The 23533-nt window shown below is 45.1% G+C and overlaps 2 protein-coding genes across 6 annotated transcripts in view; one reads left to right on the top strand and one right to left on the bottom strand.

The window, feature by feature from the left end:
* Window positions 1–3912, bottom strand: part of mapkap1 (MAPK associated protein 1) — an 18848-nt gene extending 14936 nt beyond the window's left edge. The window contains exons 1-2 of one of the 5 annotated variants that reach the window (XM_032511937.1): window positions 3715–3912; window positions 1135–1618 (exon numbers count right to left, since the gene is read on the bottom strand). In XM_032511937.1, the coding sequence (XP_032367828.1) occupies window positions 1135–1417 (283 nt within the window). In that variant the 5' untranslated portion in view covers window positions 1418–1618; window positions 3715–3912. Of the gene's footprint in view, window positions 1–1134; window positions 1619–3597 lie in introns of those variants that run through there. The other 4 variants (XM_032511939.1, XM_032511940.1, XM_032511938.1 and 1 more) reach the window with 4 other exon arrangements.
* Window positions 3913–6585: 2673 nt separating this feature from the next.
* mvb12ba (multivesicular body subunit 12Ba) lies at window positions 6586–20574 on the top strand. Its single transcript, XM_032511935.1, has 10 exons — window positions 6586–6861; window positions 10897–11014; window positions 11653–11760; window positions 11874–11970; window positions 12458–12587; window positions 13202–13342; window positions 13545–13639; window positions 14538–14593; window positions 16977–17036; window positions 17833–20574. Exons 2-10 carry the CDS (start codon window positions 10904–10906, stop codon window positions 17917–17919), a joined length of 885 nt encoding a protein of 294 aa, XP_032367826.1. The 5' UTR covers window positions 6586–6861; window positions 10897–10903; the 3' UTR covers window positions 17920–20574.
* The last annotated feature ends 2959 nt before the right edge of the window (window positions 20575–23533 follow it).

Below are 23533 nucleotides of genomic sequence, written 5' to 3'. Positions count from 1 at the left end.
TTTAGGATTGCCCCAATGTCCAATTTCAAAGGGTGTGAGTACACTCACCGAGCCCTTTCTGTGAGTCTGCATCAATGCAGACTTCATCAAAGGGAATTACCCACAGTTCAAAGCGTTGTGATGTTTACCACGGAGACCATGGGGAAATCCTGAAATTACAAAGGTAAACAACAGCACGCCACACGACCACGGAGTGGAGCGGACCTGTTGTCCAGCTTGTAAAATCAGAGTTTGAATAAAGTTGGAATCAGGCAGCCGTCTCCAAATGAAAAGGAATGAAAACACCCAAACCGGTAAGTGTCAGCAACATGATTGTTGTTAAATGTTGCCGTGGTAACATGTGATCTGGTGAAGTGCTGTCCCAATCTGTCCCAATCCCATTTCTACCTATCGGAGCCCATGTGGCCTCACACACTCACTCACTTAGCACCGGAGATCAGTTAAGTCTGGGAGACTTTAGTCCTCAGGGCTCACTTTGGGACTGGGCTAAAGAGTTACTGATTATAGAGGACACACAAAGGAACAAATTACAACTCTGCAGGATTGTTGGCCACAAAGGACAAGGGGCGGATTTGCTCATATGTTACTTATCCTATCAACGTAGACGGAGAGAAAGGTGCTGCACTCCTTAACTGAACAAAACATTGGTACAGCAGGTGACGCAGGAGGGACAAGGCTGGTGGTGGTGTCAAACTAAATTTTGTGTTTACATTGATTGTTTGATACTGATGGGTTAGAAAAGTACTGTATATAACTTTTGCATCCTTAACCATGAAATCATTATTAAGGAGCAATCTGGCATTGGCTGCTTGATTTACAAAGTATAATGCCACCCAACATGGAAAGGAATCATTGTTGATGTGATCTGTGCTACTCAGCTCAAAGCAATTAACACCACTTACACAGTAAACTGCAATCTAACCCCAAGCTTTTCCACTTGTGCTCCAACAGCCTAAAATAGCCCACAATTTGACACGAGCCTCACTAAACCACTGGCCCAGATTAGACACACAACCCCCCTCCAAAAAACAGCAGAAGAGGCTTTCTGGCGGCCCCTGCTATAGCGACAGGGCGGGGGTGTGCCTGACAGAAAGCCTGCCCTGCTAACCAGCCAGAGCCGGGACATGAGCCTACCTGTGTTAGAGCGCCGACGGATGCCAAAGTCCCAGCTGGAGGTAATGTCCATGGACTGGGAGAGGTCACAGGCGTGGTTGTCTGTCACGCTGCTGTCCCCCTCACTCAGGGAGGTGGACCCCGTTGACCCACAGCTGCTGCCAGGTACCAGAGCCAGCTGGCACTTCTCCAGATCCACATCCTGGTCTATAAGTACCATCTCACACATCCCTGTATCATCACTGGTCACATGAGACTGTCTGATGTGGGCCAAAATAATGGCTGGGTTGTCCAAGAAAGCCATTTCCTCCGTTATAAAAAGTGGCTGGTAGCTGTGGATGTTTTCTCTGTGTCTCACCCTCCTGCCAGAGGATCTGTTCTCTTCCTTTCAGTCTCTCTCTGAGAGTATTAAATGAGCGGCTGATGACAAGTGGAGAGCAGCCATCCTTTCCATCTCCTTCTCTTGATTAATCTTTCCGCTCGAAGGCAGGAACGCCACCCGTACCTGTTTGGAGTGAAAAAACAGTTATTACAGGGTGCAGGCTGGAAAGGTTGAATTAACTTATAGAGTGTGGATTCAGGCTTCTGCGGGGGCCTTCATGCAGAGCTTTAGCTGTAGTCTATGTAAGTAGCCTGTTGTTTATATTTGTGCCCTGGTTTCTGCATCATTCTAGCGTATCACCGTGATAATATTATAATATATTTCCAGGTTCTTCTTCTCAATAACAAAACAATAAGAGAATAGCAAGGCCGGTGTGTGTGTGTGTGTGTGTGTGTGTGGTAGAGTGAGGGAGAGATTGATTGGGATTATCTTCAGAGTGAGTAGTGACTCTAGAGTCATAGTGAGACAAACAAAGTGTCTCCTCTGTTCTTTCTGTCCACGGTGGGACATCTGCAGCAGGAGAAGTTAACCCTCTCCTTGATTTTATGTTGTTGATGGAGAAGGAGAACCAGGAGATGAGTCGGGGGAATGCAACGCTTCCAAGCCACGGCCGAGTGGACCAACGACAGTTCTGCGTCGCAGCGACATGTAGTTACATTTTTCCAGAGGAATCACATCAGGCTGTGGCGTAGGGTCCTTATCTACACGTACCTACGTACGTAGCCATGGCACCAATTTAACGCATGAGGATGAATTGGCCTTGAAAAAAAAATGTATTAACATTTCATAGGCTACTGATATAAAGCATGTCATGCAACAATTCTTTTTGAAGTTGAAGGGAAGACCGTTTCTGTGACCATCTGACATTCCCGCCCACTACATGCAGTGATTGGCCTGTGATGTCATCAGGGTTGTCTCAGCTAAGGCTTGGAGGATACACATTTGAACAGGAGGCAGGTCGGCAGTCTGATCCTCGAGTCCATCTGTCAATGTGTTGGTATGTGTGTGTGTGCATGTAAAGGAGAGGCAACAATAGTAAAGAGCTTTTATGAAAGTGCTATATAAATGCAGTCCATGTACAATTAACAAACCCTGCTGCTTCTTGGTTTTTATTGTGTCCCCTCACTGCAAGGTTGTGTGATACTAAATGACTGTAGTACTTCTTTTGGATACAATGTTTTACAGTACAATACTTGATTGAAACCCAACCAAAATCAAGCCAATTAATAAATAACACTGAAGACTAAGGCTCCACAGATTTATAATGTGTCCAATGCGGGTAACACAGCCATATTAACAGTCAGCCTACATGTATACATACATGTATAATGTAGGCCCTTTAAACATTACAGTGTAAATATGGAAAAACGGATTAGACTGTTCTTCATACATCCAGTTAGTACATTTATAAATCATGTGCCATTCAACAGGTCACACCAACATACTAGATAATGTCAATGGCTCGGCCCATGCAGGTGTTTTGGCCTTGCTTGGTGCCACTCAGAAGTCAAACACCGATGGGATTTGTGATGTCATTGTCATTCTTCTCAATGACTCCTGGCCACTTGTGATGACCTGTAAACACACGGCCTCTTACCAAAGAATTACTTTGAGTATTGACAGTGTTAACACAAAGCTGTTGGTAAGTTCCACACGGAGATGATGCGAGCTCCATTAACCTGAGCCTGCCTGAGGAAACGGAGTGGTAATAGGTAACGTCATCTAACGTTAGCTAAACGAGCTCCACCAGATGACAGCAACACATCGCTGCCTTCCATTGTGTGCGGGCCTTTATTTCATCTTAAAGAGCCAGTTCCTACAGTTCCTCCTCCTGATGCTAACAACAGCTAATGCTAAGCTGCAGTCGACGAGCTTGGTCAGCTTCTCTAAAAGAAGAAGTGGTTTATGATTTGCCTATAATGCCTAATGATTTTAACATGACTAAATAGCGTTAGCTAGTCTGGCGTTAGCTGGTTAGCTCTTGTGAACCTCGCTAATCGGCTAACTTAACGTGGCTTCACTTTAGCTATGTTTCCCTCGGTATTGAGCTCGTGAAAAGATGTAAGGACGAATGTCAGTGCAAATGACATTGTTATATCTACCGTTAGTTGTTTCTCGGTTAGTGAAGCCTAGCTATACCTCTGGGGCTGTCTTTGGTTAACGTTAGCTGCTATCACAGCTGCTATCTCTGTTAACCTTGGTTCATGACGGCGTCCCACCTTGAGAAGTCACATCCGATAAGGGAAAGAAATGTCCACATTGTCCGCTGTCTCCATGCTTACTCCCAGTAGTGACAGTAACGCTTCCCATTAGTACAACTGCACAGTAGCAAAATCACAACACAAATGCTGCTGCTGCTGAGGAGCAGTCCTAGCAACTTTCTTCTTCTGCTCTCCTTCATGGCGGTTCGCCAGCCAACGGGTTGCACTGCACAGCGCCGCCCGCTGGACCGGCGTGTGTAACACCCATAGACAGTTAAAGAAACACCAGGCTTCATACGCTTCAGGTTATAATAATGATGTATACTTTATTATTCCCGCAAGGGGAAATTAAAATGTACATTCTGTTGTTATTACACACAGGCCTGAACTACACACTCATGCTCAGTACCTATACATGCACTAATGGGAAGATGTCAGAGTCGGGGGGTTGCCCATGGAAAGGCGTCCCAAGCAGTTTGGTGGGGGTTTGGTGCCTTGCTCAAGAGCACAAGAGGTGGTGAACTGGCACCTCTCCAGCTACCAGTCCACCACCATACTTTGGTCCGTATGTGGCCTTGAATCAGTGACCCTCCGGTTCCCCACTGACTGAGCTATTACATTCTTAGATTTAAAAAAAAGAAAAACTAAATTATGATCTAACTAGAATACTAAAAAGTGCCCAACAGCATTCTTTAGTTCTTTTCAATAGTCTTCAAATAATTCACTTCCAAACTCCAGCTCTGTTTGATTTCATAAATCTTAACATGCAAGATGTTCCTCTCCAAATCAAATTCAAATTCCTCTCCAAATCACCTCATCATTTTTAAACTTTTATTGATCCCAAATTGGAAAAATATGTGCCACTGCAGCAGAATCTCAGACACAGAGCACACATACAGAATATACAAGCACTATTCAAACTATTCAAAAGTCAAGAGGAAAAATACAAAGGATAGAATGTACAAACATAGAAATTGGGAATAAAAACGTAACTACCTCGGCCACAACCGACTCGTACAACATCTCCAACATTTTACCAGTCCTCTCCACAAAGGTGTCAACCAGCACTCCAGTCCATGTTGTATACACCCAACACTTCTTTAAGTGACATGACTCTGAGTTGTACTGGAAGTCTGTGGTGTATAAGGGGAACAGGAGGCAGCCCAGTCCTCTGTGGAGCCCCCGTACCACTCCCCACCACGTCACATTGAACACGGGTCCAACCACACCTGGGGATCTCCTTCACCCCCGTCCACACCTCCCTCACATTGCTCAGTTGTCTGGCCTCTAGCTTCCTCCTGGAAAAGTCTTTACCCCCCAGTTCGAGCTCCTGTCTGTCCCCTGACCTGAAAGCTTTCTTCTTCTCATTCAGAAGAACCTTCAGGTCACGACTTGTCATTTTGAGAAACCGAGCCTGTTTTTTCTCTCAAGTGAATGTACATCAGTGTTCTTTGTTTCCATGTTCACTGTGTCTGTTTTCAGGCCTTGTTTATTTGCGTTAGGTCTTAAATATGGGCAGGGGGTCTGGGAGTATTATTGCTGGAAGCTGTTTCAGCCCATACTTGGGATTTAATTCCACACAGGAGCGGAGCTAGACTCTCAGTGCAGTGGGGGCGGAGCTTCATAATGGGGCCCTCTGCTACCAAGTCATTTCAAAATTAAAACCGTTAAAAAAACTGGTAAAATATCCAATGAATGCATATGTTACAATGTGTCACTTGTTGAGCCAAGTACACCTAAATGTCCAATAAAACACAAAGAAAGGACACATTTTTTGACAAGTTTGTATTGAAGAACAAAGAAAACAGTTTGCCAGTCAAGTTACAACGTTTCAACAGCCCGGACAGCGAAGGTGCTGAACACGCCAAGTACATAACTGATACACTATTATATATATTGAACACAAAGTTTGTTTACCACTCCATAGGCAGTGACACATAGGAAACAGGTGCTGGGATGAAAACGTAATAACTTATTTAGTAATCACTACACACAGGCCTGAAATACACACACCCGCTAAGGACCTGATCATGCACAAATGGAGAGATGTCAGAGTGAGTGGGCTGCCAGCTGGACAAGCCTGAGCGGCTGGGGGGGGGGGGGGGGGGGGGGGGGGGAGTGGCATCTCTCCAGCTACCGATCCACACTCTGTAGGCCTACTTTTGTCCGTATGGGAACTTGAACCAACGACCCTCCGGCTCCCAACCTAACTCGCTAGGGACTGAGCTACTGCCACCCCCAGACATTAATAAGTAATTAAATATAAATTCTTAAAGAAGATTTGTTTTTTGTCATTTTGTTGTCTGCTTAGCGATCCTCAAGAACAAATATCTACATATCATGGTCCCTCTCTAAATCTTCATCCTCCTCTCCTTCATGGTGGCGAACCTGCCAACCACTGTGTCCTTGTCAATTTGTATGTTTGAGGGGCCCCTGAGTGGCACGGAGCCCCAGGGCGGCCACACCCAAGCCCCTACGCACCCACACTGTCTCCTAGCCTGCCCTGGGTCGTGTTGCAGGCCTTGCTGTAGTGCCCATTCCAAACCTGTTTGAAACAGACTGATTGCTCGGCCTGTATTGCAGCTTTCCCCAGAGCCATTGTCCTCCCAAAGAACTTACAGGATGACACTTAGTATGCGCATGTGGGACACTTTGGGCTGAACTGCACGTTGTGTTATTCTCGCTTTTTTGACAGAGCAGTCTGGTTCTCCAGCCGTGTACACCTAAAAGAAAAGTGAATGATCATGCTTGATATTCTCCTGCAATCCCACATTTAACTCTTTTTTTTTCTGGAGAAATACATGTTGGAGGTTGGAGGCAGGCAGTCTCTGCAGCCACAGACCGGTTCAGCGCACAAAACCCCAACACTGCCTCAAGTGTTTCCATGGGGGTTCAATACGTCGGCACCGGGGCGCGAGTGGGGGCTCCTCCAGTCGGTTAAGTGGTCCCTCCCCGGCTCCCTTCCCAATCCCTCCCAGCAGCTCCACGGATGGCATCCTCCTAAACCCGCTGGCTGGACAACCACAATGCAAATAATGGTTCGCTGATTATAACAATTTCCTAAAAAGGCGAATGTTCCCAAAGCTGTGAAAAGGCACGAGAGAGGAGAACACGGAAGAAAACACACGGAGACCGTTAACCTCGCTAGGCAACGCTAACGATAAGGTAACTGAGCTAACGTTAGTTGGCTAACATTAGCAGCCACGGCAGAGACGGGGGCTTTTAAGCGACACTAGATATCTGCTATTGACGGTGGCATATCGGTACTTAGGAAAACATGTATGGTGATCTCTTATATCGCCTGGCGGATAACATTCGCCCACCGGGCAGGCCCGGGACATCCGAGCCAACGTTACCGTCACACAGCTTTGGCCGTTTGTGTTGTTACTACCAGCGGGCTAACGCTAGCTGACTAGCTAGCTTGTTAGCAGCATGTTAGCTGTGTCGCATAGCTAACCAGATATCTCCGCTGCCGTTCAAACACGGTCCGTTTGAAAAGAACAAGAGAAACAAATGTTTAATATCATTTGAGGTGGTCAATATTATCAGCTGGGTTAGTTAGCTGTTTGTGTTGAACCAGCCTGGCCCAGTGTGAAGAGGACACACTGAAGCTTTTCTCTTCTACAGAGATACTTGAGACTAATGATGCGGGTCGGGGCGTAGTAACGTTAGCTAACGCTAGTTCTGCACGCGAAGCAGTGCTGCTCTTAACGTTAGGCGGTCTCCGCTTTGTACTCAACTGGCAGCAGTACATTATAAAAGTAGTCTTTGCAATGAAGACAAACTAATTTGTCATATACATAGTGTTTTCTACTAAACTAGACGGCTTTATTTGAATGGCGTCTCTGCATTAGTTGCTGCTTTCACAAAATAACAAGCAAAGTTCAATTTAAATTCTTTGTAAATGATGTAAAAAAGTATTTGCTTTTAAGGCTCACCGAATACAATCAGGTTTTGTTTCCTCCAAATTATGAATAAAGAAGATCAGACCAAACATGTTTAATGCATTCATAAGCAAAAAGTAAAAATCACCACAAAAGCGAAAGCATTCAGACCAGATGGTTTTAGTGGTAAACTTGGCCACAGTAACGGTTCCTAAACACGTTTTATTAAACATGCCTTTCTTTAATTTTCATGTATTGACAGAAAGGTGTCTGGGGACTGGGCCCCTGGGAGCTGGTTAATACTAGGTTACCAGGTAACAGCAGGTGCGTGGGAACCTACTTTTGACCAGGGGTGCTGAATAACACAAATAATCTGAATAATAGTCGGACGATTTCTCCCCCCAGGAAATGTTTCCGATTTTGACAGCTAAATTCATCATTTTAGAGCAGTGGATTGGGGAGTTTAGAGAAGTCCTGCGCCCCACAGAGCCAAGTGACCTCGCCATCAATTTCTGAATAGCCTAATTTGTTTCTTCTCCACAGCAAATGTGTCCTAACCACGTCACAGCGGTTTCTGGTACTCAAAACATTTGCAATGAAAACAATTGTACAGAGTTATCTTTAAAGCAACTTTCTGCAGAGTAACCAAAGTTTTAGGAGACTGACGCAGCGTGTGAACCGTAGTTCTTTACCACACATGAAGAGGAAGTAAGCTGAACTAATTCCCGTATTTCAGGATAATTACCAATTGCGCCCAGTACACGGCTCATCATTTGTGCTCATCTCAGCTGAAAAGACTATTGCAAAGTTTCTTTTCCTGAACCTCCTTCAGGATAACTGAAGTGGCTTGGCTGATGGGGCTTTCTGAATCCTTGTGTACAGTTAACGTTAGATGCTGTGGTGGTGCTGCTATTTGCCTCATTATTTGATATTCAGAAATATAAATGTCAGACAGCAAATTAGTAGCTGCAACCCCCTCTGCACCCCCCTTCAATGTTTCAGGAAACTGTCCATTTTCATAAGCCACAGAGATAATAATTCAACTGCAATATGAGGGTTATCATTTATTATTTCACTCACAGCTGTTCTCCAACTGTGGGGAGAAGGGAAGGGCGACCCCTCTGGCACAGTAGGAACCAAATACTGCCCTGTGTCTGTGTGTGTGTGTGTGTGGTTAGAAAAGTGTTGTACTGTTACTTTTCCCTCCATGTACCATCTGTGTACTGGCCTGTCATGTTTGATCAGAGCATTTGAGGACCATTTACATGACAGAACACTAAAAGATTCAACAGGTGGCCGCCAGTGTTGCCGAGCCTGGCTGAAACGGCCTTCTCCTGGTGAAGTCTCTCGTTCAACTCAGTCACTTCCATGGACAGCAGAGAACAGACACCTGTCAGTGGTTCAGCTTAAAATTATATGTATTAAAATGATATATATAATAGTTATTAGAAATCGATTCTTTTCCCTACAGTCAAACTTTTTAATTCATTTTTACAGATGATTGACCTTAATAGTTTCGGTTTCTATAAAAAAGAATCAGTGGGTTTGTTATTTGCATCTGAACATGGTGCATTGCTTGACAACTCTGCTTCCATAGAAGGACTTCAGATGAGATGTTTCCCCTCGGTGTTATCTGCTGCCATTGGTACCACGCTAAGTCACGCAGCACTTCCTCTCAGACGGGTACATCTATTTCCTTCTATTGGATTGGCAGACTTATCGCTCCGCCTTTAAACATAAAATATATTTGCCCTAACCTTGGTAATCCTGTTTGATTGGTCCCAGAGCACAACGCGGGGCCATAAAACCCCTTTAAAAATAAATCTCTTTGGCTGTTTGAAGATGTTTAAGTCCTTTTAACTGAGACAAACCAACATTGAGTCAGTCAGCCTTTTATTTCCTCTCTTTGTGTCCCAGTCCTGAATAGATGACTCTGGTAGTCAAGGAGACGCTATGCAGGGGGCCTCTGTTGTCCTGGCAGCTCCAGGAGGGTTTCTTGCTCTGTGGAAAGCCCACCCTGCTGGCTTCTTACTAATATGCTGCTATGGCACAACACGAGGCAGGATAGTTAGCATTCAGTCAAGTCACACGGTACCCTCACTGGGGCCATACAGGAACATTGCAGATTAACATTTAATTTTGAACATGAACATTGATTTGTTTTACCTCAATCTCTAGTTTGAAGTGTTCTTCAACACAGCATGATGTTCATCTAGTAAATGATTGTCCCACTTATTTTAAAACAGGCTAAAGCAGGGGATGCTGTAGGACCTGTGAATCAGGACCGAGGCTTAGCGATGCTAACCATGCCAGTGTTTTCTCTCTGTTTGGGGAAGACTTAGCAGCTTGTGTTTGGCGGGGGGTTTAGGGGAAATGAAAATGAAGAGAATTCTGTGTTTTTATGCAATTCCACACATCATTTTGGACCATTTATTATCTCCATATCTGTGTCTAAAACAGTGGAAAAGCTAGGGAAGATAGTAAATAAATACGCTTAAAGACAAATCTTACTAAAGAAGTCCGCTGGGAACGACTATAATCATTAGATCTTAGGAAAGTCAGTAGTTAGTTAGTTTTAATGATTTTACATAAACATTATAATGGCGGGGAAACCCCTGCATTCCTACTGAGGAGATTAAAATATCTTCAACTGGTTTTCATCTCACTCTCACGGTGGGTTTTCACTTCAACAAACTTGGACACCAAAAACGTCTTGGTCAGTTCACTGAAAGGAACGTTTGAACAGAACATCACGTCTGAGAAAAGGTTAAAGTGCCGATTACTCATCAGTGTCAAAAAGAAGAAAGGTTAACGCTGTCCGGAGAATACAGGAAACACCAGGAACCAGGAAACCATCAGGCAAACATGTTGACAACCAGCGGCCTAGAGCAGGAAATTCCACATTATTGTATGTCTGAAAATATACATTAACATGAATCTAACATTTCAATAGCAAAGATAAATCGGCCTATTTGTGACAGAAACTGTTATTTTACACATTGAAGACACGGTTACTATGGTAGCCATACAGTCAAGCTTAAGGATTCACTGCCATACCTTTTCATCTGTATGACCCAGTTTAATGCAGCTTCCTTTCATACAGTACATGTTGTAGGGGGTTCCTACTCTGTCTCCCTTTTAGCTAAGGGGTCCTTGGCCTAAACTATCAAAGACCCCTGTTCTAGAGGACATACTCTCAGTTGGGGTAACGTAGGTACGAGAGAGGGAAATGCAGGTGCCAGGTGAACTCCCCCTTCACCCACATCCTTCGACCACTTTCCAAGAAGTGACTTTGTTCTGTTGCTTTTTGCTGCAGAACAAAGATGCCTGAGGTCCGGGACCTTTCTGAAGCATTGCCAGAGATGCACATGGACCCAATCACTGGAGTGGGAGTAGTAGCCTCCAGGAACAGGGCCCCCACTGGATATGATGTGGTAAGTTACTGTACTCAGGACACATAGCTACTACTACAACCACAAAATGACCATGCCAAATAATCATCGATTTAGATGGCATAGGTCAAAGTAATTCCTAAAGCTGTTATCATGACCACCACAGTAACACTCGTTACTCTAAGTGCAATAAAACCTTTGTGAGTAAAAAGCCAATACTTCATCAATATTTACCTGTTCTACAGCCATAAATGTGTAGGAAGCAATAGTTCAGTCTGCTCTGTCTACATGCCGTTTCTCACCCACCGCCTCCGCTGTTTTACACAACCACAGCATGCTGCTGGATGTACTGACATCTAATTGTTACTCTTAGTGTGCCACAAATCCTGAAATGTGTCCAGTAAACTTTGCTGCTGTCTGAAACAATCCAGCCTCTCCGCTCCACCAGAGGAAAGCCCACAGCAGCTGCTGTAGCACTACACAGGGGACTTCCCATGTCCTTCTACTGTGAAAGAACTGGGCCCATTGTAGACAGCTGACATTGACCTGTCACCTTTACAGCTGCAGTGGTTGTCATGATCATGTTTTACTCTGAACTACTGTAGCCATGACATGAATAGGTCATTGACGGGTTAAAAGAATCCTTTGGCATCCACAGAGTATAACTGATTTTCCTCCAGGTTTCTGCAACAACAGACGGCCTGGATGCTGACCTGTGGAAAGATGGCCTTTTCAAATCCAAGGTGACGCGCTACCTCTGCTTCACCAGGGTCTTCTCTAAGGAAAATGTAAGGAACTGCCCTCACCCACCAGCCATGCATGTTACACTCTAATGTCACACATGCATCGTTCAGTCCCCACTTTATTTCAATGTCTCCTTCTTTTCTTTCTTCTTTTATAGAGCCATTTGGGCAATGTTCTTGTGGACATGAAGCTGATCGATATAAAGGACACTCTGCCTGTGGGGTTCATCCCCATCCAAGAGACTGTTGACACCCGTAAGTTATACCTCGACTTTGATACCAGTTCCTAAACAATACTTTTTTTGATACCGATTTCATTAAATTACATTTTTTTTACACATTACAGCACATAGCTTTGTATTTGTTTTTCAGCTCGTACTAAGTGAGCCGTCTCTGTGTAACGTGTAATGTTAGACAGCCAATCACAGACATTCTTAGATCTTAGTAGAAGCATGCTGATTGGCTCACTAACGATGATATTTACTCCTTAGGTGATGGACCTGGGTATTGAATGGCGAGGCATTTTTCCATACTTGATACTTTTAGAGGCAATTCGCTCGGTGCCTAACTAGTAATGAATGTGGTGCCCTGCCCTAGTTGTAACATCTCTGTGTGGTAACACTGTTTGTCAGAAATGATTCAACTGAAACCTTTATTCGCCAAGGATGTCAGGCTTCAGAGAGCCTCTCTGGCATTGCTGTATTGTTGATGAGCAGCCTGTGTGTCTGTCTGTGTCCCACAGAGGAACAAGCCTTCAGGAAGAGGCGTCTCTGCATCAAGTTTATCCCACGGGACTCCACAGAGGCCGCCATCTGTGACATCCGGATCCTGGGACGCTCTAAGCAGGCCCCCCCACAGTACACCTTCATAGGGTGAGCAGCCCGGGACGTGATGGGACAGTAGTCTTGGTATTAGACTTGACAAATAGTTGTCCATTAGCCCCTGTAGTAGCACCAGTAGTGTAGTATCCCGGTGGATTGGAGCAGTTTGGCCTGTAGTTGAAACCACTGTTCCACTCTTGCAGTTTGAACTTTCTCCCACATATCGAGCCACATGGATCATTAAGATGAACCTTTCCACTCTGTCATGTGTTAGTGAAAAACACACTGTGTCACTAGGTGAGGGCCTGGAGCATCTCTGGAAATACATGTCAGGTCATTATAAGGTTTAGGTGCACATCAACCACTTACCCTAACCCTATGTAACTGACGGACCTTCCTCAGATCGGAGGATTGTAGATGGCCTTCTCTAGCAAGCTTTTAAAGTATATCTGCCCTAGCTTTTACAATGTTGTAGACACTGATATGGTAATAATAATGGTCCAAACGATGTGAAAAAGAGACCCAACACGACTACGAATAGGGTTGGAACTCACATTTTGAGGGTCTGGAGAAAAAGACAAAGTACACCCCTGCTTTCTGTTCAGCCTGTAACTTTTCTTCATCTGAAGAAGTCTTTTCAGCATGTTTATGTGCTGGTTTCCCAGGGAGCTTAACAACATGGGGATCTGGTACCGGATGGGGACCGTCCCTCGGGCCCAGGACTCCACACACACACCAACCACCAACAACGTCCACGTGAGCTCGTCCTCCAGCTCTGCGCCTGTCCCACCTGCTCCCATGCTCAAGTGAGTCCCCTCTAATGACGCGTTTGGACACATGTATCCTGCTTTTACACTGACCCGAAAGACGTTATAACATGTGCATTAATTGAGGTAGGAAAAGGTGGTGCTTTCTACTGGAAAGCAGAAGACATGTACATAGATTCAGGGGTTTGTCTCCATTGAACTAACTAGATGCTGTATATGTCTGTTTTCTTTTTGCCCCTAGACATATTTCCATGACCCTCCCAGCCAGCTTCAGAGGGAAGAACACTACCAGGCCAGACTATGAGCACCAGAACTCCAACCTGTATGCTATCTCAGGTCAGCACTTGGTCTTCTTCTCAACATCCTCTCTCTCCACCAAATCACAAGTGTCTTTTTGAAAATGTGCCGATCCATCCTGAAGGAAGACTCGCATAATTTTCATACTACATGTCCAGTTTGCCTGGAAGAGCTTTAAATGCTTCGTGAATAGTTGTTAGCCGGCAAGCAAATAAACAATAAAATGTGTCAGATACTTTGGTTTATGACCAAATACCTGCAGAAATATTGATGCTCCCATCAGCCTTTGTGTTTACTCCTGATTAGTAAATTAGCACGCTAACAGAACAGATAATCCATTTTAAATATGACCTGCTACAGTATGTTAGCTTGGTGGGGGGGGGGTTAGCATTCAGCTCAAAGCCTGCTGTGCCTGAGTACAGCCTCGGAGTTTAGTGCAGCTCATCAGTCTCTTTTTCTGCCATTCTCTTTGGGAGGCTTAGATATTTATAGTCTTTTCAACAGGTTCAGCCTTTTTTAATCTCAACTGTAGCATGAAAATATCAGATAAAAATATTTTTAGTAACCTCTGAGATGAGTGTGAGAATGCGACCTATCCCGAGTACAAATGGAATGGACTATAATACCACACAGTACTTCAAATGTGGCCACTGCCATCTTGTGTACATTACTACAGCATCCAGTTTGGCCTGGACATTACCCCCCCCCCACACACACAGTGACTGAAATAGGACAATAACACTTGTGATGAATAATCCAGAACAAAGTGTTGAAAATAGCGTGATGATATTGTTGAATTGATTTAATCATTGAGAAGCATATGACCGACATCAGGAGTTCACCTACTCTTGTTTTTTTATTTGTGTTTGTGTCACATTCCATAAATGTTTGTGTTACTGTGTTGCTGCTGTTGACCCATTTCTCTGAACTGTTTCAGCGATGGATGGAGTCCCTTTCATGATCTCCGAGAAGTTTGCCTGTGCCTCGTCTGATGTAAGTTGCCTGTTGAACGTTTAGCTCTCTGGAGACAGGTCAGCCTGATGGCGATTGATCACAGATTTGATGGGGGAGGGGACTTTGATAGAAGCAGTGTAAAATAATGACCTGTTTATCTATCGATAACAGTACAAAAATGGAGTTGAAGTTAAAGTGAGGCCGTACTCACACTTGGCCCAGTTGCTAATTGAACCGAGCATGATTGCCCTCACCCCCCCTCACCCCCCGCTGGTCTGCACTCACACTGCAGCAGTAAAACGTTCAGGGCCACGTCACGCTTATGTCAAACGTTTGGGCTTGAAAACAGGAAGTGAAGCGCTCTCGTACAGCTCACTGGCGTCCGTCTCTGTAATGGTTGCTTTGTGGCTCATTTGCATTCCTAACAGCTTCATTTCTTATTCAGTGCACGTCAGCTCTGTCCTTGGGCACGTTTAGTGATCACACTAGTCTCGCATAGACAGACCTTCCTACACAGCGCTGTGGGGGAAGGTTGGGCTGGTCCACTCAGCATTCGGGGGTGGGAGTGAAACGTGCAGTTAACCATAGTCCTCAAAAGTCCACCGGAGGTTAGAACTCCATCAGAGAGACAGAGGACGGGGACGGAGGTTAGAACACAGAGACAGAGGACAGGGATGGAGGTTAGAAGGCCAACACAGAGACAGTGGACGGGGACGGAGGTGAGAACAACCAACACAGAGGACGGGGACGGAGGTTAGAATGCCAACACAGAGACAGAGGAAGGGGACGGAGGTTAGAATGCCAACACAGAGGACGGGGACGGAGGTTAGAATGCCAACACAGAGACAGAGGAAGGGGACGGAGGTTAGAATGCCAACACAGAGACAGAGGAAGGGGACGGAGGTTAGAATGCCAACACAGAGGACGGGGACGGAGGTTAGAATGCCAACACAGAGACAGAGGAAGGGGACGGAGGTTAGAACACCAACACAGAGACAGAGGAAGGTGACGGAGGTTAGAACGCCAACACAGAGGACGGGGACGGAGGTTAGAATGCCAACACAGAGACAGAGGAGAGGCGGAGGTTAGAATGCCAACACAGAGGACGGGGACGGAGGTTAGAATGCCAACACAGAGACAGAGGAAGGGGACGGAGGTTAGAACACCAACACAGAGACAGAGGAAGGGGACGGAGGTTAGAACGCCAACACAGAGGACGGGGACGGAGGTTAGAATGCCAACACAGAGACAGAGGAAGAGGACGGAGGTTAGAATGCCAACACAGAGGACGGGGACGGAGGTTAGAATGCCAACACAGAGACAGAGGAAGGGGACGGAGGTTAGAATGCCAACACAGAGGACGGGGACGGAGGTTAGAATGCCAACACAGAGACAGAGGAAAGGGACGGAGGTTAGAATGCCAACACAGAGGACGGGGACGGAGTTAGAATGCCAACACAGAGACAGAGGAAGGGGACGGAGGTTAGAATGCCAACACAGAGACAGAGAAGGGACGGGGGTTAGAATGCCAACACAGAGGACGGGGACGGAGGTTAGAATGCCAACACAGAGGAAGAGGACGGAGGTTAGAATGCCAACACAGAGGACGGGGACGGAGGTTAGAATGCCAACACAGAGACAGAAGAAGGGGACGGAGGTTAGAATGCCAACACAGAGACAGAGGAAGGGGACGGAGAACACCAACACAGAGACAGAGGAAGGGGACGGAGGTTAGAATGCCAACACAGAGACAGAGGAAGGGGACGGAGGTTAGAACGCCAACACAGAGGAAGGGGACGGAGGTTAGAACACCAACAGAGAGACAGAGGAAGGGGACGGAGGTTAGGACACCAACACAGAGGACGGGGACGGAGGTTAGAATGCCAACACAGAGACAGAGGAAGGGGAGAGAGGTTAGAACACCAACACAGAGACAGAGGAAGGGGACGGAGGTTAGAACACCAACACAGAGACAGAGGAAGGGGCGGAGGTTAGAACACCAACACAGAGACAGAGGAAGGGAGAGAGGTTAGAACACCAACACAGAGACAGAGGAAGGGGACGGAGGTTAGAACACCAACACAGAGACAGAGGAAGGGGACGGAGGTTAGAACACCAACACAGAGACAGAGGAAGGGGACGGAGGTTAGAACGTTGAGACAGAGGACAGGGTTGGAGGTTAGAACGCCAACACAGAGACGGAGGACGGGGACGGACATCCGGCGGAACTGAAACGTCGTTGATATAGACTATGATCACACTGATGTGTACCGTGCCGAGTCCAACCAGACCAGGTCCTGGCCCACCTCTGTCCCAGGGGCCGGGGCGCGGCCCAGAGCGACCACACTACTCACATGAAGCGGCCGGTTAAACTGGGCCCAGTGGGAGTCCGCCCTAACGAAGTGTTTGTGTCCCTGTCCAGCTGCAGCAGGTGGATCTGATGGGCATTACTATCAAGTCCCTGGCTGAGATCGAGAAAGAGGTGAGTAGACAGGTGGCATTAAGGTGGAGGGGCTGTAGTTCTGCTAATATTACAACATTATGTAATGTAGGAGATTTCCAATTTATTGTGAATGAAGTTCATTTTCATAGTTGGACATTGGACTTTGTTGTAGCAATATTAGGGCTGCACGATGTGAGGGAAATATGCGGTAACGTTGAATATCGTGATAACAAAATTACTTGTGATAAATAAACAGGTATTATAATAGATAATATTTCAGTATTCTGCTAAAATAGAACAAACTGCTTTATAACAAGTTTAAAACAAATAATTCCAGAAAATAATTTCCATCATTCTTTTATTGAACATTGAATAGAACATTAAAGGCAGCAATGAAAAAGAATGAAGGCAATTTTCTTCTGTTATTTTCTATCTCTGATTGTCTTTTGTGTTTATTGCGACAGTTTTTGCAATGACAATTAAAAAAGATAAATAATAAAGATATATTGAGCGACCCTAAGCAATATTGGTATAAAGAAGCAACTTGTAATACACATCAATGATCCGGTAAGTTGATGAATGTGTGGGAAGCAGTGGCATCTCTAACAGCAGATGAGGATCTGGGGTTGTCATGAACCCACATGGCCTTTTATGGTCATAGCACATGTTCCTGTACTGACACCCGGGGTCCACCAGAGGCCAGTGTAGTCCTGAGTCTGATTGCATCTTGGGACTCCCAGGTGTTTTGCAGATGATTTGATGCACCCAGTGTAGACTGGGATGCTTTCTCCCAGAGCACATTCCAAAGGACTGATGTGTGGCTGTCCTCTGTCAGTATGATTACAGTTTCCGCACGGAGCACAGTGCAGCAGCCCGCCTCCCACCCAGTCCAACCAGGACCTCCATGAGCTCTGAGGCCTGAGGACACCGGCCCGCAGGAGAGACCCATACACCACTACTGAGCACCCCGAGAGGAAGAAACTACAACAGCAAATATGTCATGGTCTCTATGTGTTAGTTTTGCTGATGAATTGTAAAGGAAAGTGAAACCACTAAGAGCAGATCAAAGCAGAACCCTGAGGGATTCCGGGTGAAACCACTATGTCCAACATGAATGGAATGACCCATTGTTGGACAAAACAAACCTTTCTTGGTCAAGGAAAAGGTAAAGGACTCATCCTATTCATTTCCCCTGAACTATGGTGAAGTGTTGTTGCCAGACACCCCGCCCAGCCTGAAGATGAAGCATGATGGAGGCCGCTCTGACCATCATGCCATCATGCTTCCTTGTTCCAGGCCCAGCTGCTGCTCTTTGATTGGCCAGGCCCAGCACCACAGGGCCAGTCCTCCCAGCTCATGTTAGGAAATGTCATGTTATGGGACTTAGCATATCTTGATGGGGAATGACGTCATTGTTCTCTCGATGTTACTGTAATATAGCGGTGTGGCTGTGAGTGCACTCTGTGTTTGGGATTGTGTCCGTGTGCTTCCTGTTCCCACAGATGTTCCTCACACACGCTGTACCACTGTTCTGTTCCTGTGATCACTGCTGACGTCCTGTCGGCCAGTTGTTTAGGGCTGGGTATCACGGTTCATGTTAATGAGCAACACCAGAACAATACCTTACTATGAATAGAACCCCCAACCCCCCTGTGTGTGATCTGAAACCCTCCTCCTTCCACGTGTCCGGTGAAGCCCAGCGACACACTGGGACTCAGCTGCAGAGAGTTCTGTATGTAACAGGGGTTCTGGGAATTCTGTCTGGCTGCCATTACTCTAGCTGCTGCAATGGTAACCGTGGAAACGTAGAGCATCTCCCACAGACAGGTCATCATCGGAACAACTCCCGCTGCCACTGGAATCATCTCCAGCTCTCGGGAAATGGGTCGGTGAAAACAGAAATAACCCACACAGCATTTCTGTTCAAATGCCCATCCCTGGCCGCTCTGGGTCCTTGGCTGTTTTTGATCAGTTGGTACCACAGAGAGGTTTGATACCCAGCCCTGGTTTCTCTCTCTCTCTCTCTCTCTCTCTCCCTCCACTATTTCACTTTTTTTTTCAAGTACAAACTGCTTAACAAACTGAAAGATGTTGGCGAGAGAGGTTTTTTTTTTTTTCTTCTTCTTTGAGCACACTGGGAAGGGGAAAGGTGTTGAGCCTACAGTGCACGTGTATCCTCTGTAACTATGGCAGCTCTTTACTTCAGCTTCCTGTTCCTTTTAGCTTGAATCTGCTCTAGAAGTTGGATCTTTTTAATCAGCAGTTTTATTTTTGACCGAGGACAGTTCTAATGAGACCCATGGAACCCTGGGAACCAGGCTGACTTCCAACCACAGTGTGTGTAAAGCAGCATCTTTCTTGGATGGAGCCACTCAGAGGAGTCGCCGTGGAACTGGTTCAGGCCGGCAACAAGCAGTCCTTCAGCATTGGAAGACTTGGGATTTGGGACAGGAACCCTAACCCTAATTGGTAGAAAATGTGAACTTAAAGGTGTCTTGTAAAGTTTAATCTTTACTTTGAAGCGATTGTATCAGGGGTGTTCCTGTAATCCAGTCTTTAATTTGATCCTTCAGAGCCCAACAGAACAGGATTATTCACAGCTGTACCCCTACCAACAGCTGATATTTTACACAGTCAGGTCCAGATGACCTCCCACATACTGTATATTTGACATTTCTGTGATAATGTTTCTTGTTACTGATGGGCAGCTCTCGCATGTCCAGCTCTATGGAGTAAGGTCTGGCTTCGCCACAGATGCACTCTGGGAAAGGAAAAAGAAAACCAAAAGAAGCAAAACATTTCCAGTGTGTAACTTGTGATCTTGAAGTTGTTTCCCGTAGAGAACAGTCACCCAGAGAGAGGAATGGGAGAGACGTTCCTGTCTCTGGGAGGAACTGCCGTTGATCCAGACTACTGAAGGGCAAACATGTATGTGATTCTTAGAGCGTCCAGGGCCTCAGCTCCAGGTTTACACACCGTGTGTATTCATATATTTCTTTTTCAGATGTTTTAATGCAATCTCGAACCGTCCTCCATGTGTCATTCATACTCACTGCTGCCTTTCTTGCTGATTTTGCTGTTAAGCTTCTGTGAGTGAAAGGCGACCCCCCCATCCCAGCAGGCCTTGGAGCCGTTAGAACTCTGTGTGGATGCAGTATTGTGTTGAGCTGTTCTATATTGCTTTTTCACTCCATTTGTTCCAAGTGTGTCTGCAATATTACCAAGTCATTATAATGCACGGACTAACTTCTTATTTTATACTTGTTATTTGTCTAATTTATTGGTCATGTCAGTATTGTAACCATGTTGTGCTAACAGCTGTGAAGTGTAACATGTGGACCTGCCAGCTGCTCTGTGTGCGGTCTGCATTAACAACCAATAGCACGCCTGCTTTCATATGTCTGTTGTTGCTCTGCATGGTGACTTGAGGTGTCACGTTTTAATAGGTCAGTTATTTTTGTAGCTTATTGAGCCCAAGTTTAGTCTCATAAATAGGTTTTATTTACAAAACATGAACAAAACAGCATCAATTGAATTAGTATTATAAGGAAGTTTTATTAAACAATGATGAACTGAAGTATTGTCTTAAAGTTGCATTTATTTGGCAAAGAATGGTGCTGTCACTCCATTTCAAGGCTGTCCAGCCTGGATTCGGTGATGCGTTAACTGATGACAATATTTGAGTTTAAAAAAAATGACTATACAATAGTGACATCAGGGTTTTGGACCCTAGCTAGCTTCAGCCAGTGGGGATTATTTTCTTATGTATTTAAGACTTAGAGTGGGGAGCTGGGCATCAACAACTGGCTCCAACTTGGAATGCTTTTTTATTGGAGTCGTGAACATTTTTCGGTTTTCTAGTTTCAACACGTGCAGGTGTTGGTTTCCGTAGCGACCGCTGTACTTCCAGGAGCTTGTTGTGTTGCAGCCATGGAGCACAGTAAGCGGCGCTCTAAAGAAATCACCGTTGAATCCAAATCAAAGGTTCCTCTTATCTGTGACACAAGCACGTGACCCGTTTCTACTCCATCCCTCAAAGAACCAGAATCAAAAGGAAGAATAGGGATTGGATTTAGAATTTTTAAATCGCAGCATTGCCCAGTGCCTAGTCGTATTTTCTAATGTCCAGTCAGCGTTTAGCAGCAGACAAGAGTAGAGCCCTATGGACTCTGTCTTAAAGCTTTTTACATTTCCATGATTCTGTCATCAGAAACTGTTAACGCTGCCACCAGTCCGGGCCCTCGTTAAGAAAGACCCTTGTCACCGGGCTCACAACTTTGATCAGGGTCTCTTAAATGAGGTCGAAGCCCCTCCAGTCATCAGCCAGCTGGCGATGTCAGCAGGCACCGCAGGTTGCAGGCCACGCATCATTTAAGTATTGACAGTTCGAAAAGCAGAAAAAAAGTTAACAAAATGCAGTTTTATAGAATGACTAGTGTCATACTTTGCAGGGTTTCCCCCAGAAATGTGACCGTGCTGTGGGAGACCACTGTTAATAATAATTATATAATAATAATGGCAGAAACATTTTCTACTGGGATATCGGCACTACTGCTCCCCAGGTTGTGGACACACCACTTCCATTTAGAGACTGACAGCTGGACTCTAGCACCACCTTCAGGTAGAGTTTCACATTTTCACACAGAATACGTGACATCTAACAGATTGCAGATTGTCAGATAATATCAGCACATTTAGTCCATGAGCCCCTAATTTGGACCATTGGTATCATCTGGGGGGACAAACTCTCATAGTGAATTTTGGCAATGTATACACCCCTAGCACTAGAAGAATCCCGATAGCAGAGCAGGGTGTTAGCCAAATCACTTTTTCAGCTTATGAAGTTACTAACCCCCTATGTTAAATTCAGTTTTTGTGTGTTTCTGGTTTAAAGGAGTCCTGTGACCTCTGTGTTTGTCAGACAGATTCAGTCCTGAAGGGTCCCCTTTCCGACGATACCAAGCACCATATTATACAGTCCCTGACAAAAGTCTTGTCGCTTGTGTACAAATTGACGTGAAGTGCCGCTGAAATATATTTCTAATCAAGATTTATTTACAAGAAATGTTTCATTTTAATCCCAACTGCTTTTGTAATGTTTCAGACAAAAAAAACTAGTCAAAAAGTATTCTAATATTCCCAGCTTGTAAAGCCATTGAGTCAATTTTTGCAAAGACATAATGTTTGTCTCCTTGTCATATGAGCTTCACCTGGGACTAATAATGGCCAATCAGGTCTCAGGTGTGTATAAGAACAACCCCGTACAACGACCTTACATCAACTGCAACTACCTCTGCAAACATGCCTAAGATTCCCCTGAGACTAAAGGTTGGATTATCAAGAGGCTGAAGACCAGATCCACTGCTGATGTCGCGACACCTCAATGTGTTCTCAGCGTCAAGGACAGAGGATACAAAACATTTGAAGACACTGGAGTGTTTTTGACAAGCCCAGGTCAGGCAGACCTCGCAAGACAACTGCTCGAGAGGACCGTTTCTTGGCTCGAAAATCCAAGGCCAGCCCATTTCCACTGCAGCAGAGCTCCACGAGACCTGTCCCCTAAGTCCCTGTGTCACCAGAACAGTTTGTCGGATTCTGTCTCGAAGTGGCCTCCATGGTGGAATCAGGGCCCAGAAGTGGAAGGCAAATCAATAGTCTCAAATACCAAGACATCTTCTTACCTCTTATATTCCCAACCATAAAAGAGGCCAAATTCTGCAGCAGGATGGTGCTCCATCGCATACTCCATCTCCACTTCAAAGTTCCTCAAGGCGAAGAAGATCCAGATGTCCAGGATTGCCGCCCAGTCACCGACATGACATCATGGAGCATAGTGTGGGGAGGATGAAAGAGAAGCATGGAAGACCAACCAAAAATATTGATAACTCTGGAGCTTCCTATCTATCCTGATGACTTCATCAACACATGGTCTGAATCCTTGCCAAACCGCATGGTCCAGTCCTTCAAGCTCATGGAAGTCATACAAGATATTAAATTTGAATCTCACAGCACCACTATTTAATTTGCTGACATATTTAGTATTTGTAGTAAATTTGTTCAATTTCTTGAGGCGACAAAACTTTTGTCTTGCCAAAATTTGACCTTTCGGTCTTGTTTAAATAATAAATCTTTTTTAGTGAAACTAATTTATTTCAGTGCATTGACATCATTTGGAGGTTTAGCTTTTCATATGAGCTATTCTTACACAAATTGATTAATTAAAAGTCAGGTTAATAGCAGGTGTTTCTACAAAATGATAGCAACAAGCTTTTGTCAGGACTGTAGAATATTGACAATATCCCTACCATTTTTTTTTATTTATTTATCCTTTATTTAACCAGGTAATACCCATTGAGATTAAAATCTATTTGCAAGGAGACCTGGCCAAGATAGGCATCAACATTACAATCACATCATCACATACGCACAAAGACACACACATGAAAACCAAATATGCACTTACAATGAAATCTCAATTAAACATCGACATGTGAGGGAGTCCAACTCAAAGCTTCTCATTCTCAGCCTAAAAATAC

This window comes from Etheostoma spectabile, unplaced genomic scaffold (genome assembly GCF_008692095.1).
Source record: "Etheostoma spectabile isolate EspeVRDwgs_2016 unplaced genomic scaffold, UIUC_Espe_1.0 scaffold546, whole genome shotgun sequence".
NCBI classification, from domain to species: domain Eukaryota; kingdom Metazoa; phylum Chordata; class Actinopteri; order Perciformes; family Percidae; genus Etheostoma; species Etheostoma spectabile.
This window is presented reverse-complemented; position numbering and strand designations above follow the sequence as displayed.

Bases quoted from the DNA above. Each gene is read 5' to 3' on its own strand.
- mvb12ba (XM_032511935.1), top strand. From the start codon at position 10,904: ATGCCTGAGGTCCGGGACCTTTCTGAAGCATTGCCAGAGATGCACATG. The intron at 13,343-13,544 runs GTGAGTCCCCTC...TTTTGCCCCTAG, and splicing joins CCACCTGCTCCCATGCTCAA to ACATATTTCCATGACCCTCC. The intron at 13,640-14,537 runs GTCAGCACTTGG...GAACTGTTTCAG, and splicing joins CAACCTGTATGCTATCTCAG to CGATGGATGGAGTCCCTTTC.